This window comes from Callorhinus ursinus, unplaced genomic scaffold (genome assembly GCF_003265705.2).
Source record: "Callorhinus ursinus isolate GAN/ISIS: 27379988/994484 unplaced genomic scaffold, GSC_fseal_2.0 scaffold4, whole genome shotgun sequence".
Classification (NCBI taxonomy): Eukaryota; Metazoa; Chordata; class Mammalia; order Carnivora; family Otariidae; genus Callorhinus; species Callorhinus ursinus.
In genome coordinates this window covers 156,927,526-156,945,841 of record NW_027397066.1, presented here as the reverse complement: position 1 = coordinate 156,945,841, position 18,316 = coordinate 156,927,526, and the positions used below count along the sequence as shown (strand labels likewise).

The 18,316-nt window shown below is 37.7% G+C and overlaps 1 protein-coding gene across 1 annotated transcript; it reads left to right on the top strand.

Annotated features, from left to right (window-relative positions):
• The first annotated feature begins 16,972 nt into the window (after positions 1-16,972).
• Positions 16,973-17,588, top strand: LOC112825922 (large ribosomal subunit protein uL11-like). The gene has a single exon (XM_073892595.1). It carries the CDS (start codon positions 17,069-17,071, stop codon positions 17,564-17,566), a length of 498 nt encoding a protein of 165 aa, XP_073748696.1. The 5' UTR covers positions 16,973-17,068; the 3' UTR covers positions 17,567-17,588.
• Positions 17,589-18,316: the final 728 nt, after the last annotated feature.

Sequence of the window (18,316 nt, the reverse complement as noted above, 5' to 3'; positions counted from 1 at the left end):
CTAAACACAGCAGGAGAAGAGAAATCATAAAAAACAGAGCAGAAATCAATGAAATAGTAACCAGAAGAACAGTAGAACAGATCAACGAAACTAGGAGCTGGTTCCTTGAAAGAATTAACAAGATTGATAAACCCCTGGCCAGACTTATCAAAAAGAAAAGAGAAATGACCCAAATAAATAAAATCATGAATGAAAAAGGAGAGCTTACAACCAACACCAAAGAAATACAAACAATTATAAGAACATCTTATGAGCAACTATATGCCAGCAAATTAGATAATGTGGAAGAAATGGATGCATTACTAGAGATCTATTAACTACCAAAACTGAACCAGGAAGAAATAGAAATCCTGAACAGACCTATAACCACTAAAGAAATTGAAGCAGTCATCAAGAATCTCCCAAGAAACAAAAGCCCAGGGCCAGATGGCTTCCCGGGGGAATTCTACCAAATATTTAAGAAGAATTAATTAATAAAGAAGAATTAATACCTATTCTTCTGAAACTGTTCCAAAAACTAGAAATGGAAGGAAAACTTTCAAACTCATTTTATGAGGCCACCAGTACTTTGATCCCCAAAACAGACAAAGACCCCATCAAAAGGAGAATAACAAACCAATATCCTTGATGAACATGGACACAGAAATTCTCACCAAAATACTAGCCAATAGGATCCAACAGTACATTAAAAGGATTATTCACCATGACCAAGTGGGATTTATCCCTGGGCTGCAAGGTTGGTTCAAAATCCACAAATCAATCAACGTGATACAATACATTAATAAAAGAAAGAACAAAATCCATATGATCCTCTAAATAGATGCAGAAAAAGCATTTGACAAAGTACAGCATCCCTTCTTGATCAAAACTCTTCAGAGTATAGGCCAGATGGCAGAGGAGTAGGAGACCTGGATTTCCTGTGGTCTCAGGAATTCAGCTGAATAGGGATCAAACAATTCTGAACACCTACGAACTCAACAGGAGATCGAAGAAGAGAGTAGCAATAACTCTCTGAACAGAGAAGCGACCACTTACTGGAAGATGGGACATGCGGAGAAGTGAATCCGAGGTGATATTTGGGAGGATAGACAGCGGAGGAGGGGGCCTCCGACGGCCGCTTCTGGCAAGTAATAGAGCCGCGGAGCACAAAAACAGAACTTTTAGAAGTCGGCTCCGCTGAGGGACGTCGCTCCAGTGGCTAAGCAGGGGGTGGAACCCTCGTTGGACAGTGTGGTCTCAGGACCCTCGGGGTCACAGAAAGACCGAGGATGCCTGAGTGCAGCAGAGCTCCCAGGTGTAAAGGCGGGGAAGCCAGCTGCAAAGACGGAGCCAAGGTGCAGGCTCTCACCTCGGGGTTGCCATGAACTGTGATCTGCGGCCCAGTCGGGCCACTGCTCCTCCAGCAGGGACCCAACAAGCAGCAGAGCTGGGGAGACTCCCCTTCCTCCTCGGGGAGGAGCGGCGCGGGAGCACACTGCAGGGATCTGCTGGGTTTGGAGCCTCCACACAGGTTCGGGTGACAGAGATAGAAACACTGGGTCACAGGCCGGGTGAGCACGGAGTGCGGCCGGAGACCAAGGAGACAGGAGTGACTGCTTTTCTCTGGGGGCGCACTGAGGAGCGGGGCCCCGAGTTCTCAGCTCCTCAGGGTGGAGATTGGGAAGCCACCATTTTCACCCTGGTCCTCCAAACCTGTACCAGAGCTAGCAGGAAACAAAAGCTCCTGAGAGCAAACCTGAGCAGTCTGCTTAGCCCAGACCGACAAGGGTGGGGCAATTCCGCCTCCGGCAAAGACATTTGGGAACCACGGCAACAGGCCCCTCCCCCAGAAGATCTGCACGAACAGCCAGCAAGCCAAGACCAAGTTTACCGATCAAGGAGAATGGGAGAATTCCAGTGCTAGGGGAATACCGAACATAGAATTCATGGCTTTTTTTTTTACCATGATTCATTAGTTTTTCAAAGTTAATTTTCTTAACTGTTTTTTTTTTAATTTTTCTTTTTTCCTTTTTCAACCAACATCTTATCAATCCCTTTTTTAAAAAAACATTTTTTATTTTTCATTTTTAGAGTCATATTTTATCCCTTCATAGTAGTTATCCTTATTTTTGGCATAAATATATAAGTTGTTCTCTCTTTAAAATTTTGAGATACAATTTCTTCTAACAGATAAAAATATACCCTAAATCACTAGTGTATGGCTTTGTTCTAGTCTCCTGCCTGATCACATTCTCTCCCTTTTTTTTCTTTTTTTTTTAAAATCTTCTTTCTTTTTTCAAACAATTTCTTTTCTTATTAATTCCTTTTATAAAATCTTTTATAAGTTTCATCTTTACAGTCATCTTCCATCCCTTCATTGTATCAACCCTTATTTTGTACATTCATAAGTCTCTCTTCCTTTAAAATTTTAGGAGGCACTTTTTTCTAACAGACCAAAATACGCCCAAAATCTAGTGTGTGGCACTGATCTATGCACTGGCCTGATCATATTTGATCATATTCTATTTTTTTCGTATTGTTCTGTTTTTGTTTTTACCTTTTTCTTTTCTTTCTTTCTTTTCTCTTTCTTTTTTCTTTCTTTCCCTTTCTTTTCCCCTGGTTTCAGGTCTTTTCTGATGTGTATAGAGTATATTTGCTGGGGACGTTGTTAACCTGTTAGCATTTTGTTCTCTCATTCATCTATTCTCCTCTGGACAAAATGACAAGATGAAAAAAATCACCTCAGCAAAAAGAACAAGAGGTAGTACCGTCAGCCAGGGACCTACTCAACACGGACATTAGTACGATGTTGGACCTAGAGTTCAGAATCATGACTTTAAAGATACTAGCTGGGCTTGAAAAAAGCGTGTAGGTTATTAGAGAAACCCTTTCTGGAGAAATAAAAGAACGAAAATCTAACCAAGTTGAAATCAAAAAGGCTATTAATGAGGTGCAATCAAAAATAGGGGCACTAATGGCTAGGATAAATGAGGCAGAAGAGAGAAGCAGTGATATAGAAGACCAAATAATGGAAAATAAAGAGGCTGAGAAAAAGAGAAATAAACAACTACAGGATCACGAGGGCAGAATTCGAGAGATAAGCGATACGATAAGACGAAACAACATTAGAATAATTGGGATCCCAGAAGAAGAAGAAAGAGAGAGAGGGGCAGAAGGTATATTGGAGCAAATAATAACAGAGAACTTCCCTAATGTGAGGAAGGAAACAGGCATCAAAATCCAGGAGGCACAGAAAACCCCTCTCAAAATCAATAAAAATAGGTCAACACCCCGACATCTAATGGTAAAACTTACGAGTCTCAGAGACAGAAAATCCTGAAAGCAGCTCGGGAGAAGAGATATGTAAACTACAACGGTAGAAACATTAGATTGGCAACAGACCTATCCACAGAGACCTGGCAGGCCAGAAAGGACTGGAATGATATCCTCAGAGCACTAAACGTGAAAAATATACAGCCAAGAATACTATATGCAGGTAGGCTCTCATTGAAAATTGAAAGAGATAAAAAGCTTCCAGGACAAACAACTAAAGGAACTTGCAAACACGAAACCAGCCCTACAGGAAATCTTGAAAGGGGTCCTCTAAGCAAAGAGAGAGCCTAAAAGCAGCACAGATCAGAAAGGAACACAGACAATATACAGTAACAGTCACCTTACAGGCAATACAATGGCACTAAATTCATACCTTTCAATAGTTACCCTGAATGTAAATGGGCTAAACGCCCCAATCAAAGGACACAGGGTGGCAGATTGGATTTATAAAACAAGACCCATCAATATGCTGTCTGCAAGAGACTCATTTTAGACCCAAAGACACCCCCACATTGAAAGTGAGGGGGTGGAAAACGATTTACCATGCTAATGGACACCAAAAGAAAGCTGGGGTGGCAATTCTTATATCGGATAAATTAGATTTTAAAACAAAGACTGTAATAAGAGATGAAGAAGGACACTATATCTTACGTAAAGGGTCTATCCAACAAGAAGATCTAACAATTGTAAATATCTATGCCCCTAACATGGGAGCAGCCAATTATATAAGGCAATTAATAACAAAAGCAAAGAAACACATTGACAACAATACAATAATAGTGGGGGACTTTAACACCCCCCTCACTGAACTGGACAGATCATCTAAGCAAAAGATCAACAAGGAAATGAAGACTTTAAATGACACACTGGACCAAACGGACTTCACGGACATATTCAGAATATTCCATCCCAAAGCAATGGAATACACATTCTTCTCTAGTGCCCATGGAACATTCTCCAGAATTAATCACATCCTAGGTCACAAATCAGGTCTCAACCAGTACCAAAAAATTGGGATCACTCCCTGCATATTTTCAGACCACAATGCTTTGACACTAGAACTCAATCACAAGACGAAAGTCGGAAAGAACTCAAAGACATGGAGGCTAAAGAACATCCTAATAAGAATAAATGGGTCAATCAGGAAATTAAAGAACAATTTAAAAAATTTCATGGAAACCAATGAAAATGAAAACACAACTGTTCAAAAATCTTTGGGATACAGCAAAGGCAGTCCTGAGAGGAAAGTATATAGCAATACAAGCCTTTCTAAAGAAACAAGAAAGGTCTCAAATACACAACCTAACCCTACACCTAAAGGAGCTGGAGAAAGAACAGCAAATAAAGCCTAAACCCAGCAGGAGAAGAGAAATCATAAAGATCAGAGCAGAAATCAATGAAATAGAAACCAAAAGAACAGTAGAACAGATCAACGAAACTAGGAGCTGGTTCTTTGAAAGAATTAACAAGATTGATAAACCGCTGGCCAGACTTATCCAAAAGAAAAGAGAAATGACCCAAATCAACAAAATCATGAATGAAAGAGGAGAGATCACAAGCAACACCAAAGAAATACAAACAATTATAAGAACATATTATGAGCAACTCTATGCCAGCAAATTAGATAACCTGGAAGAAATGGGTGCATTCCTAGAGATGTATCAACCACCAAAATTGAACCAGGAAGAAATAGAAAACCTGAACAGACCTATAAGCACTAAGGAAATTGAAGCAGTCATCAAAAATCTCCCAACAAACAAAAGCCCAGGGCCAGATGGCTTCCCAGGGGAATTCTATCAAACATTTAAAGAAGAATTTAAACCTATTCTCCTGAAACTGTTCCAAAAAATAGAAATGGAAGAAAAACTTCCAAACTCATTTTATGAGGCCACCATTACCTTGATCCCCAAACCAAAGACCCCATCAAAAAGGAGAATTACAGACCAATATCCTTGATGAACATGGATGCAAAAATTCTCACCAAAATACTAGCCAATAGGATCCAACAGTACATCAAAAGGATTATTCACCATGACCAAGTGGGATTTATCCCTGGGCTGCAAGGCTGGTTCAACATCCGCAAATCAATCAACGTGAAACAATACATTAACAGAAGAAAGAACAAGAATCATATGATCCTCTAAATAGATGCAGAAAAAGCATTTGACAAAGTACAGCATCCTTTCTTGATCAAAACTCTTCAGAGTATAGGGATAGAGGGTACATACCTCAATATCATAAAATCCATCTATGAAAAACCTACAGCGAATATCATTCTCAATGGGGAAAAGCTGAGAGCTTTTCCCCTAAGGTCAGGAACATGGCAGGGATGTCCAATATCACCACTGCTATTCAACATGGTATTCGAAGTCCTAGCCACAGTAATCAGACAACAAAAAGAAATCAAAGGCATCCAAATCGGCAAAGAGGAAGTCAAACTCTCACTCTTTGCAGATGATATGATACTGTATGTGGAAAACCCAAGAGACTCCACCCCGGAACTGCTAGAACTCATACAGGAATTCAATAAAGTAGCAGGGTATAAAATCAATGTACAGAAATCAGTGGCATTCCTATGCACCAACAACAAGACAGAAAAGAGAGACAAATCAAGGAGTCGATCCCATTCACAATTGCACCCAAAACCATAAGATACCTAGGAATAAATCTAACCAAAGAGGCAAAGGATCTGTACTCAGAAAACTATAAAATACTCATGAAAGAAATTGAAGAAGACACAAAGAAATGGAAAAACGTTCCATGCTCATGGATTGGAAGAACAAACATTGTGAAGATGTCAATGCTACTTAGAGCAATCGACGCATTCAATGCAATCCCCATCAAAATACCATTCACTTTTTTCAAAGAAATGGAACAAATAATCCTAAAATTTGTATGGAACCAGGAGAGACCCCGAATAGCCAGAGGAATATTGAAAAAGAAAAGCAAAGCTGGTGACATCACAATTCCGGACTTCCAGCTCTATTACAAAGCTGTCATCATCAAGACAGTATGGTACTGGCACAAAAACAGACACATAGATCAATGGAACAGAATAGAGAGCCCAGAAATGGACCCTCAACTCTATGGTCAACTCATCTTTGACAAAGCAGGAAAGAATGTCCAATGGAAAAAAGACAGTCTCTTCAACAAATGGTGTTGGGAAAATTGGACAGCCACATGCAGAAGAATGAAACTGGACCATTTCCTTACACCACACACAAAAATAGACTCCAAATGGTTGAAAGACCTAAATGTGAGACAGGAGTCCATCAACATCCTAAAGGAGAACACAGGTAGCAACCTCTTCGACCTCAGCAGCAGCAACTTCTTCCTAGAAACATCGCCAAAGGCAAGGGAAGCAATGGCAAAAATGAACTATTGGGACTTCATCAAGATAAAAAGCTTTTGCACAGCAAAAGAAACAGTCCACAAAACCAAAAGACAACCGACAGAATGGGAGAAGATATTTGCAAATGACATATCAGATAAAGGGCTAGTATCCAAAATCTATAAAGAACTTCTTAAACTCAACACCCAAAGGACAAATGATCCAATCAAGAAATGGGCAGAAGACATGAACAGACATTTTTCCAAAGAAGACATCCAAATGGCCAACAGACACTTGAAAAAGTGCTCAAGATCGCTCGGCATCAGGGAAATCCAAATCCAAAACCTCAATGAGATACCACCTCACACCAGTCAGAATGGCTAAAATTAACAAGTCACGAAACGACAGATTTTGGTGGGGATGCAGAGAAAGGGGAACACTCTTACACTGTTTGTGGGAATGCAAGTTGGTGCAGCCACTCTGGAAAACGGTATGGAGGTTCCTCAAAATGTTGAAAATAGAGCTGCCCTATGATCCAGCATTTGCACTACTGGGTATTTACCCCAAAGATACAAATGTAGGGATGCAAGGGGGTATGTGCACACCGATGTTTATAGCAGCATTGTCCACCATAGCCAAACCTTGGAAAGATCCAAGACGTCTATCGACAGATGAATGGATAAAAAAGAAGTGGTATATATACACAATGGAATATTATGCAGCCTTCAAAAGGAATGAAATCTTGCCATTTGCAATTACATGAACGGAACTGGAAGGTATTATGCTGAGCAAAATAATTCAATCAGAGAAAGACATATATCATATGATCTCACTGGTATGAGGAATTCTTAATCTCAGGAAACAAAGTGAGGGTTGCTGGAGTGGTGGCGGGTGGGAGGGATGGGGTGGCTGGGTGATAGACATTGGGGAGGGTATGTGCTATGGTGAGTGCTGTGAATTGCGTACGACTGTTGAATCACAGACCTGTACCTCTGAAACAAATAATACATTATATGTTAACAAAAAAAAGAAGATAGTAGGAAGAGAAAAATGAAGAGGGGGATATCGGAGGGAAGACAAACCATGAGAGACTATGGACTCTGAGAAACAGAGGGTTCTGGAGGGGAGAGGGGTGGGGGTATGGGTTAGCCTGGTGATGGGTATTAAAGACGGCATGTACTGAATGGAAAAAAAATTTTTTTTAATTTAAAAAAATAGATTGTATATGAACACTAAAGAAAATAATAAAATAAAATAAATTATTAAATTGTATCCATTCTGTCAATGAATGTATGGACTTTTTTAAATTAGGGCCATTATGAATAACACTACTGAGAATATTTTTATACATATCCCAGTTCTCTCATCAATAGACGTAAAAAAAAAAAAAGAGCAAGTCTGAATTTAAAGCCAAAGGAGACTTTTAAAGGGAACTTTCAAATCTTGTACATTTTTTTCTCTTACTGAATTCCTGAAAAGGAATGCACTAAACCTTATTGCCTTACTAGTCTGTTTGTCCCACCTGCTTTCTGTAAGATGGAAAAATCTTTTCAATGGCAAGGTTGGAGGAATTCAGGGTTTTAAAACCCTTTTTTACCAAAGGAATCGAATACCTCCTGGGTTCTAGAACTGTCATGCCATTATTTGCCAATAATAAAACCTAGGGAAAGTGACTTGACTTCATTAAACTCCAGGATTTTTTAAAATATAAAATTAAAAAGGAAATAAATTATTATTATGCATAGATTATATTACGTACAATACATTTTGCCTTTCGTGTACCTACCTATATTATTTTTTTTTAAGATTTTATTTATTTATTTGAGATAGAGAGAATGAGAGAGAAGAGGGTCAGAGGGAGAAGCAGACTCCCTGCTGAGCAGGGAGCCCGATGTGGTACTCGATCCCGGGACTCCAGGATCATGACCTGAGCCGAAGGCAGTCGCTTAACCAACTGAGCCACCCAGGCACCCTACCTACCTATATTATTAAAGCACTTCTAAAACTTGGCAAAATGGTTTATTAATCATATTTCTACTTTGCTGTTTCTATCTCCAGAGTTGTTTTGGATAATAAATGAAATAGTATATGCAAAGTGATTAGCACAGATATGAAATTAAACATATGTTCACATGTTCATTATAATTAACCATGCCTCACACTGTCTGTGCATGCATTTTTTTTATGTTTCCAGACACTAAACCAGACACATCTGGCCAAATCAGTACACTTGATTTTGTCATCATATTTATTTATATCTAACCCCTTTGTTTTGATTTGTTTCCATCTAAACAGGGTGTGGGAACAAGAAGGCCATAAGAAATATAATTAATATAAGATATAAATTGAGTTTTTACCCGAACTTAGTAATTGTCTTCAAAATATCTTTAGTCCTCTGATTAAAACACAGTGAAAAACTGGAATCCAAATTTTAAAAGTAGCTCTTTTTTAAATAAATCCCATGTCCCTGAAAAGTACTGCTCAAAGCTAAGGATCACATGGGGATCTCCATTTAGGTTACCAAGAAAAATAAAGAAAGATGTGGGGATTTTTGCAGTTACATTTAAGCTCTGATTTTTCTCTGTGTCAGGGTGGGGGTTTAGCACATTATTTCACTGTGACAAGGAAATAGAGCAGCTTCTGAAACTCCCATTTACAAGGCTTGTCTTGTAAATAAATCCTTGCCATAGGATAGGAAGGGAGTACTCAGTCACGTTGAATCCACTTCTTAGCACAGGAGGAAGCTGTCACAGAAGAGGAATGAAATCATTACAGAACAGCTTTTGCCCCCCCCCACCCATCCCTGCTGGTTCCCAGCTGTTCCCCCATTTCAATCTCTTGGTGGCCAACAAGATAATGCATCTCCCTAACAAGATGAAGACTCCTTAAGTATCATGGCTGCTGAATCAAAGGCAGAGGACAAAGAAGCGTATGAGAACCATTGTGCAGGGAAAATATTTATTGAGTACAAACTGTATAATGCATATGTAAAGCTGTATCAGCAAGCATGGTACAGCTGTCAAATCACAGAGTTACTGCATAGATTTCATCTTTACCACTCAGCATTGTAGATAACGCATAATTATTGTTTTAAAAAAGGAAAATTAAGAACATTTATCCTGCAGGTGCCCATCTACCCTCTGGTGCTTTGGTTTCTTAAATCTGGTTTATTTTGACTTTTTTTTTTTTCAGTACAAATTTAGTCTCTTGAAGCCAATCCAATTATGTCAGAATCTTTAGTTCATGTCTGTCTAAAAGACTGATTCCCAAGGCTTCTTTAACATCATGTGAGGGCCTGTAGCAGAGGCAGCAGCCAAGGGAAACAGTAGGGATGATGTTCCAGTATCTGAGCAAAAAAAGCACATCAGCAGAATCAAACACTAAGCTTCAGCCATTTGGACCTGGCTATGTACCAAGCCAGTCCTCTGATCATCAATGCAACTCCATTTCCCAACTCTGGAATTAGACACAATAAAATATAATCCCTGGCAAAAGACTAATCTATGAATATAAAGTAATGGGGTTGAGTGGATGGTATGGCTTATGTAATCTGTTTTATTTCCTTCTGGCTGCATTGTGATGAAGTCATCCACAGTACAGTTTAAGACTGGCTATACAATTTTACTAAATTTTCAACAATTCACTAAAAAAATTGTATGTGGGTTTCAAGAAGGAATTAATTATGACACCATTGAAATTGGTTTCATAAGTTGAAAGTTCAAAATAGTGTTCATAACAGCAAGCTTGGTTCCATTTATCAATATACAGGGTATCTTTTTTGAGATACCTCATAGACACAGGAACCAAAATGCACCTTCTTGGAAGGGGAAAGACAATAAACAAGAGAAAATCCCCTCTAAGTTAACTGAGCAATTTTAGGAAAACCCACCTTTATAGTCAGACACCAAGTAATTTCAATACTGTAGCTATGAGTCCAGAGGCCAAAATATAACACTCTCTTTAAAGGAACAAGTGTTTCATGAGTTTTAACCTAACTGAGGGTAAGGAAAAATCTCCGAAGCAACAGCAGCGATTATTTAAGTACTTCCTTTTGCCAGTCATTATACCAGGGATTCCTATGCCTAACAACCAAGCTTGCACAACTTTCCAAAGTAAATATTACCATGTCCATTTTATGTTCTCCAAATTGAGGTCCAGACTGATTAAATAACTTCCCAATAAATTACAGAACTGATGTTGAAAATCAAATTCTGCCTCATTCCAAATTTTATTTTATTTATGTTTATTATTCTACTTCAACTTCTCTTTCTCTGGAGGAGAATTCATTCATTTGTTCCTTCATTCAGAAATTACTCAATGCCCAATATGTATTAGACACAGTTCTAGATGTTAGTATTATAGCAGTGAATGAAACAAAGTCCCTACTCACATGGATCTTACATTCTAGTAATCATTCTATAAAGAAATGCAAAGTAGGAAATAGGATGGGACTAATGGAATATTACTTTAAATAAGGCTTCTTATTTCTGGTCAGGAAAGGCCTCTCCAAAAACATAATACTGAGCTGAATACAGATAAGAAAAGGGAGAAAGATTTACACCTGTGGGAAGATTTTTCCAGGCAAAGTAGAAAGAAAGTGCAAATGTTCTGAGAGAGAATTGCCTATCCTATAGTGAAGAAATGGCAAGGCTGGAACTGCTGGAGCCAAGTAGGTAGGGCAAGAGTAGAAAAGGAGAACAGGGGGCAGCAGGGACCAACTCTACAGGTTCTTGTTGGCTATAGTGAGGAATGTGGATTTTATTCTAAGTGTGATGAGAAGTCATTAGGTGGTTCAAAGTACAGGAGTTGCATGATCTTGTTTCCTTTTGAAAAGGATTATCTTGGTTGCTGTGTCAAGAATCAGCTTTAGGGGTATAGGTTAAGAATGAAAGCTAAGAAAGGAGTTAGGTGGCTGTCTCAGTGGTTCAGGTGAGTCATGATAGTGACAAATTGGATATCAAAGAAAGGGAAATGGCAAGAAAGACTCCAAAGTTTGTGGCCTGAGGTACTGGATGGAATGAGGTACTATTGCTGACACTGAAAGGCTGGAGCAAGAGTAGATTTAATGGGGAAGGTATAGAACCAAGGGCTCAGATTTGAACATGTTAAACAATAAAAGTCTCAGGTTTTTCTCTGGATATGACAAATAAAAAGTTGAATATAGGAATATGAAATCCAAGATGATGTCAGGGATAAAATCAGGTATTTCAGTGGAACAACTAAGAGTATTTCTTTTTATAATCGTTTGTTATGTGTGATCTTAAATTAAGCCAACACTCCATTCTAACTCATTATTAGGTTAATCATTATTAATAATAATTCATACATATATTAAGCACATGTTATACGTCAGACATTAAGTACTTACAATGCATTATCTTCTTCAATTCTTACTACACCTTAGAGGAAGTTTCTATTATTACCTACTTTTAATAAATGTGAAAATTGAAGCACAAGGAAAGTTAAAATATTTTATCTAGTATCCTACAGCTTATAAGTGACAGATTAAAATCTAGGACAAAACAGACCACCAAGGGACATCAACACTATGGTACAGCAGGTAGTCCCAAACACTCATCCTTTTACAGAAACATTAAAAAAAGGAAGAAAGAGTTAAAATCATTTTTTTCCAGAAATCTGAAAAGTAGTCATGGCTGTACAAAAAACAAGAAAATACTGAATGAAGAAAAAAGGAAACTTTAAAATGCTCCTGTGAAGGATGTCCACTCTCACCACTGTTATTTAACATAATAGATGTTATGTTAGAAGTCCTTAACATAATAGATGTTATGTTATGTTATGTTAGAAGTCCTAGCCTCAGTAATCAGACAACAAAAATTAATAAAAGGCATCCAAATAGGTAAGAAAGAAGTCAACCTTCCACTATTTGTGGATGACATGATACTCTATATAGAAAACCCAAAAACTTCCCCCCAAAAGTTGCTAGGACTGATACACAAATTCAGTAAAGTCACAGGATATAAAATCAACACACAAAAAATCTGTTGCATTTCTACACATCAATAATGAAGCAGCAGGAAGAGAAATCAAGGAATCAATCCATCTACAATTGCACCCCAAACCATAGAATACCAAGTAATAAACCTAACCAAAGAGGTAAAAGAACTATACTCTGAACAGTATAAAACACTGATGAAAGAAATTGAAGATGACACAAAGAAATGGAAAAATATTTCAAGCTCATGGATTGGAAGAAAAATATTGTTAAAACATCTATACTACCCAAAGCAATCTACACATGTAAAGCAATCCCCATCAAAATACCAGCAGCATTTTTCACAGAGCTAGAATAAGCAATCTAAAAATATGTATGGAACCACAAAAACCCCAAATAGCCAAAGCAGTTCCGAAAAAGAAAAGCAAAATGGGAGGCATCACCATTCCAGACTTCAAGTTATATTACAAAGCTGTAGTGACAAAAACACTATGGTACGGCACAAAAACAGACACACAGATCAGTGGGACAGAATAGAAAACCCAGAAATGGACCCACAACTACATGGTCAACTCATCTTTGACAAAGCAGGAAAGAATATCCAAGGCAAAAAGACAACAAATGGTATTGGGGAAACTGGACAGCAACATGCAGAAGAATGAAACTGGACCACTGTCTTACACCAACACAAAAATAAACTCAAAATGGGTTAAAGACCTAAATGTGAGACAGGAAACCATTAAAATCCTAGAGGAGAATACAGGAAGTAACCTCTTCGAATTGGCCATAGCAACTTCTTACTAGATATGTTTCCCAAGGCAAGGGAGATAAAAGCAAAAATAAACTATTGGGGACTTCATCAAAATACAAATCTTCTGCACAGTGAAGGAAACAATAAACAGAACTCAAAGGCAAACTATGGACTAGAGAAGATATTTATAAATGACATATCTGATTAAAGGGTTAGTATCCAAAATCTATAAAGAACTTATAAAACTGAGTAACTTAAAAACAAATAATCCAGGTAAAAAAAATGGGCAGAAGACATGAATAGACATTTTTCTAAAGACATACAGATGGCCAACAAACAGATGAAAAGATGCTCAATGTCACTCATCATCAGGGAAATACAAATTAAAACTACCATGAGACATTACCTCACACCTGTCAGAATGGCTAAACTCAAAAACACAAGAAACAACAGGTGTTGGCAAGGACACAGAGAAAGGAACACACTTGCACTGCTGGTAGGAATTCAAACTGGTGCAGCCACTCTGAAAAACGGTTCCTCAAAAAGTTAAAAATAGAGCTACACACAACCCAGCAATTGCACTACTAGGTATTAACCCAAAGGATACAAAATCCTGATTTGAAGGGATCTATGTACCCCAATGTTTATAGCAACGTTATCAATAATAGCCAAATTATGGAAAAAGTCCAAATGTCCATTGACTGATGGATGCATAAAGAAGATATGGATATATATTCCATATATACAATGGAATATTACTCAAACATAAAAAAGAATGAAAACTTGCCATTTACCATGATGTGGACAGAGCTAAAGTGTTATGCTAAGCAAAGTAAACCAGTCTGAGAAATACAAATACCATATGATTTCACTCATATGTGGAATTTAAGAAACAAAACAGATGGACATAGAGGGCAAAAAGAAGAGAGAGGTAAATCATAGAACAGACTCTTCAATGTACAGAATGAACTGAGGGTTACTGGAGGGGAGATGGGTGGGGGGATGAGTTAAATAGGTGATGGTATTAAGGAAGGCACTGGGATGAGCACTGGGTGTTGTGTGTGTGGAATGAATCACTAAATTCTGCACCTGAAACTAATATTATACTGTATGTTAACTGGAATTTAAATAAAAACTTGAAAAAAAATTTTAAAATAAAATGCTCCTGTCATTCAAGGAAATCTGTCAAAATACTAGCTAAATCCAAGTTAAAAGAACAGAGATTTGAATGACCACACATAAAACATAATACAGTCTTTTCCAAAATATTTTGTCAAAGTCACTAAACAACTTCAGCCTTCAACAATCAAGAACAGCAAGTCCAGAAGAAGGGGAAATCTGATTTTCAGAGCAATCACATTTTAATATTCAAATGTCCAACTTTCAGTAACAAAATCACAAGCCATACAAAGAAATAGTAAAGAATGGCTCATTGAAGGGAAGAATATTAATTGACAACAATTACCTGAGGATCACAGACACTGGGCTTACTAGATAAAGATTTTATTTTTTAAAAAGATTTTATTTATTTATTTGACAGAGAGAGACACAGTGAGAGAGGGAACACAAGCAGGGGGTAGTGGGAGAGGGAGAAGCAGGCTTCCTGCTGAGCAGGAAGCCCGATGTGGGGCTCAATCCCAGGACCCTGGGATCATGACCTGAGCCGAAGGCAGACACTTAATGACTGAGCCACCCAGGTGCCCCGATAAAGGTTTTAAATAGATCATTTTAATAGGCCCAAATTGCTGAAAGAAATCATAAACAAACATTTAAAGAAAAGTAGGAAAATGTTGTATGAATGCAGTGAGAATGTAAATAAAAAGAAATTTTACATACAGGGCTGAAAAGAACAACAGCTGAAATGAAAAATTCACTATGGGTTTCAAAAACAGATTGGAGTAGGCAAAAGAATCAGGAAACGAAGATGTTATCCAGTCTGTGGAACAGAAAGAGAAAAGAATGAAGACGTGTGAACAGAGCCTACGGAAATGGTGGGACACCATCAAGTAGAAAGTACATGCATTATTGGAGTTCCAGAAGAAGAAGAAGAAAGAAAAAGGTAGAATTAAATATTTTAAGAAATAAAGTTGAAAACCCCCAAATTTGACAAAAGACATGACTCTACATATAAGAAGCCCAATGAACTCCAAGAATGAACTCAAAGAGATCCACACTGAGACACATTATAATTAAACCATTACAAACCAATGACAAAGGGAGAATCTTCAAAGCAGCAAGAGAGAAGTAACTTGTCACATACAGGTGTCCTCAATAAAATTAACAACCAATTTCTCTTCAGAAACCATGGAGGCCAAAGGGCAGTGACATAAATAAATGATATATTTAAAGTGCTGAAAGGAAAATACCGTCAAGCAGGAATTCTATATCTGGTAAAAACTATCTTTCAAAATTGAAGGAAAAATTAAGACATTCCCATATAAACAACAGCTGAAGAAGTTTGTTACCAGTAGAACTACCCTACAAGAAATGCTAAAGGAAGTTTCTCAGGATGAAATGAAAGGATACTAGACAGTAAACTTTAAGCTAAGCGAGAAAATAAAGATCTCCAGTAAAGGTAAATATAAAAGATAGTACCTATTGCATTCTGGTTTATAACACTTTTTTAAAAATTTTGTACATGTTTTAAAAGGCAAATGCATAAAAATTTATGTCTGTGTTATTGGACACACAACAAATAAACATGTAACTTGTGAATAATAACATAAAGGAAGGGAAACAGAGCTGTAGAAAAGCAGAGTTTTTATATGCATTGAAACTTCGTAGGCATCAATTTAAACTAGGACATTATAAATTTAAGATGTTAATTGTAATCCCCATGGTAACTGCTAAGGAAATATATAAAAAATATATGCAAAGAAAATGAAGAGGGAATCAAAATAGAACAATAGAAAACAATCAGCTAAACACAAGAGGAGGCAGTCATGGAGGAAATGAGGGACAATAAAGGTATGAAGCATGCAGAAATCAAATAACAAAATGGCAGAAATCTTTTCTTCACAGTAATTACTTTAAATGTAAAAGGACTAAAAAGGCAGAGATTGGCAGGATGGCTTAAAAAAACATGATACAATTATATGCAGTCTATAAGAGATTCCCTTTAGATCCAAAAAGACACATAGATTGAGAGCGAAAGAAAGAAAAAAAAGTTATTCCATGCAAATACCAACCAAAAGGGATCTTGCGGTGGCTACAGTAATGACAAACAAAACAGACTTTAGTTCAAAGACTATCCAAGACACAAAAACATACATTATATACAGATTAAAGGGCCAATTAATGAAGATATAGCAATTATAAATATTATGCACCAAATAATAGAGTCCCCAAATCTGACACAAACATTGAATGGAGAAGTCGGTAGTCCTGCCATAATAGCTGAAGGTTTCAAGGCTCTACTTTGAATAATGGATAAAACACTTAGAGGATAACAAATAGTTACAAGAATTAAACAACACTATGCACCAATTAGACCCAGTAGACATATATACAACACTGCCCAACAACAGCAAAACACACATTCTTCTCAAGTGTACATGGAAGAGTCTCCAAGATAGACCATGTGTAGATCACACACATGAAAAAAACTCAATATATTAGAGGGCTTTCCGGTCTTTTGGCTTTCGGCTCGGGGAGGCAAAGGTGCAACTTTCTTCGGTCGTCCCGAATCTGGGTTCATCCGACACCAGCCGCCTCCGCCATGCCGCCTAAGTTCGACCCCAACGAGATCAAAGTCGTGTACCTGAGGTGCACCGGTGGCGAAGTCCGTGCCACGTCTGCCCTGGCCCCGAAGATAGGCCCGCTGGGTCTGTCTCCAAAAAAGGTTGGTGATGACATCGCCAAGGCAACTGGTGATTGGAAGGGTCTAAGGATTACGGTGAAACTGACCATTCAGAACAGACAGGCCCAGATTGAAGTGGTACCTTCTGCCTCTGCCCTGATTATCAAAGCCCTCAAGGAACCACCAAGAGACAGAAAGAAGCAGAAAAACATTAAGCACAGTGGAAATATCACTTTTGATGAGATTGTCAATATTGCCCGACAGATGCGACACCGATCTTTAGCGAGAGAACTCTCTGGAACCATTAAAGAGATCCTGGGGACTGCCCAGTCTGTGGGCTGCAATGTAGATGGCCGCCACCCTCATGACATCATAGATGACATCAACAGTGGTGCGCTGGAATGCCCGGCTAGTTAACTACAAAGGAAAATGTTTCAATAAAGGATCATTTGACAACCAAAAAAAAAAAAAAAAAAACAAAACTCAATATATTTTAAGGGATTGGAATCATACAAAATATCTTCTCCAAACATAATAGAATGGAGCTGGACATAATTATCGAAAGGAAAACTGGAAATACAGAAATATGTGGAAATTAAACAACATACTCTTAAATGACTAATGGGTGAAAGAAGAAATCAAAAGGGAAATCAAAAAATACCTTGAGACAAACACATATGGAAGGACAACATACCAAAACTTATGGGATGCTGGAGAGACAGTGCTGTCTGACAAAGATAAAAACAGAAGGCACAAATAACTAGAATAAAAAATAAAAGTGGTGATATTACTACTGGTTTTAAGAAATAAAAATAATTATAAGAGAATAATACTATGAACAATTGTATACCAACAAGTTAGATAACATTAATGAAATGGACAAATTTCAAGAAACATAAATTACCAAAACTGATTCAAGAAGAAATTTAAACAGACCTACAACAAGTAAAGAGATTGAATCGGTAATCAAAAGCCTCCCGGCAAAGAAAATCCCAAAACCAAATAGCTTTACCAGGAAATTCTACCAAACAAGTAAAGAATTAACACTAATCCTTCTCAAACACTTCCAAAAATTGAAGAGGAAGGAACACTTTCTAGTTCATTCTAGGAGGCCATAATTACCCTGACACCAAAGATAAAGACATCACTAGAAAAGAAAATTACAGA

What these genes read in the sequence shown, in the direction of transcription:
- LOC112825922 (XM_073892595.1), top strand. Translation starts at nt 17,069, where the DNA reads ATGCCGCCTAAGTTCGACCCCAACGAGATCAAAGTCGTGTACCTGAGG.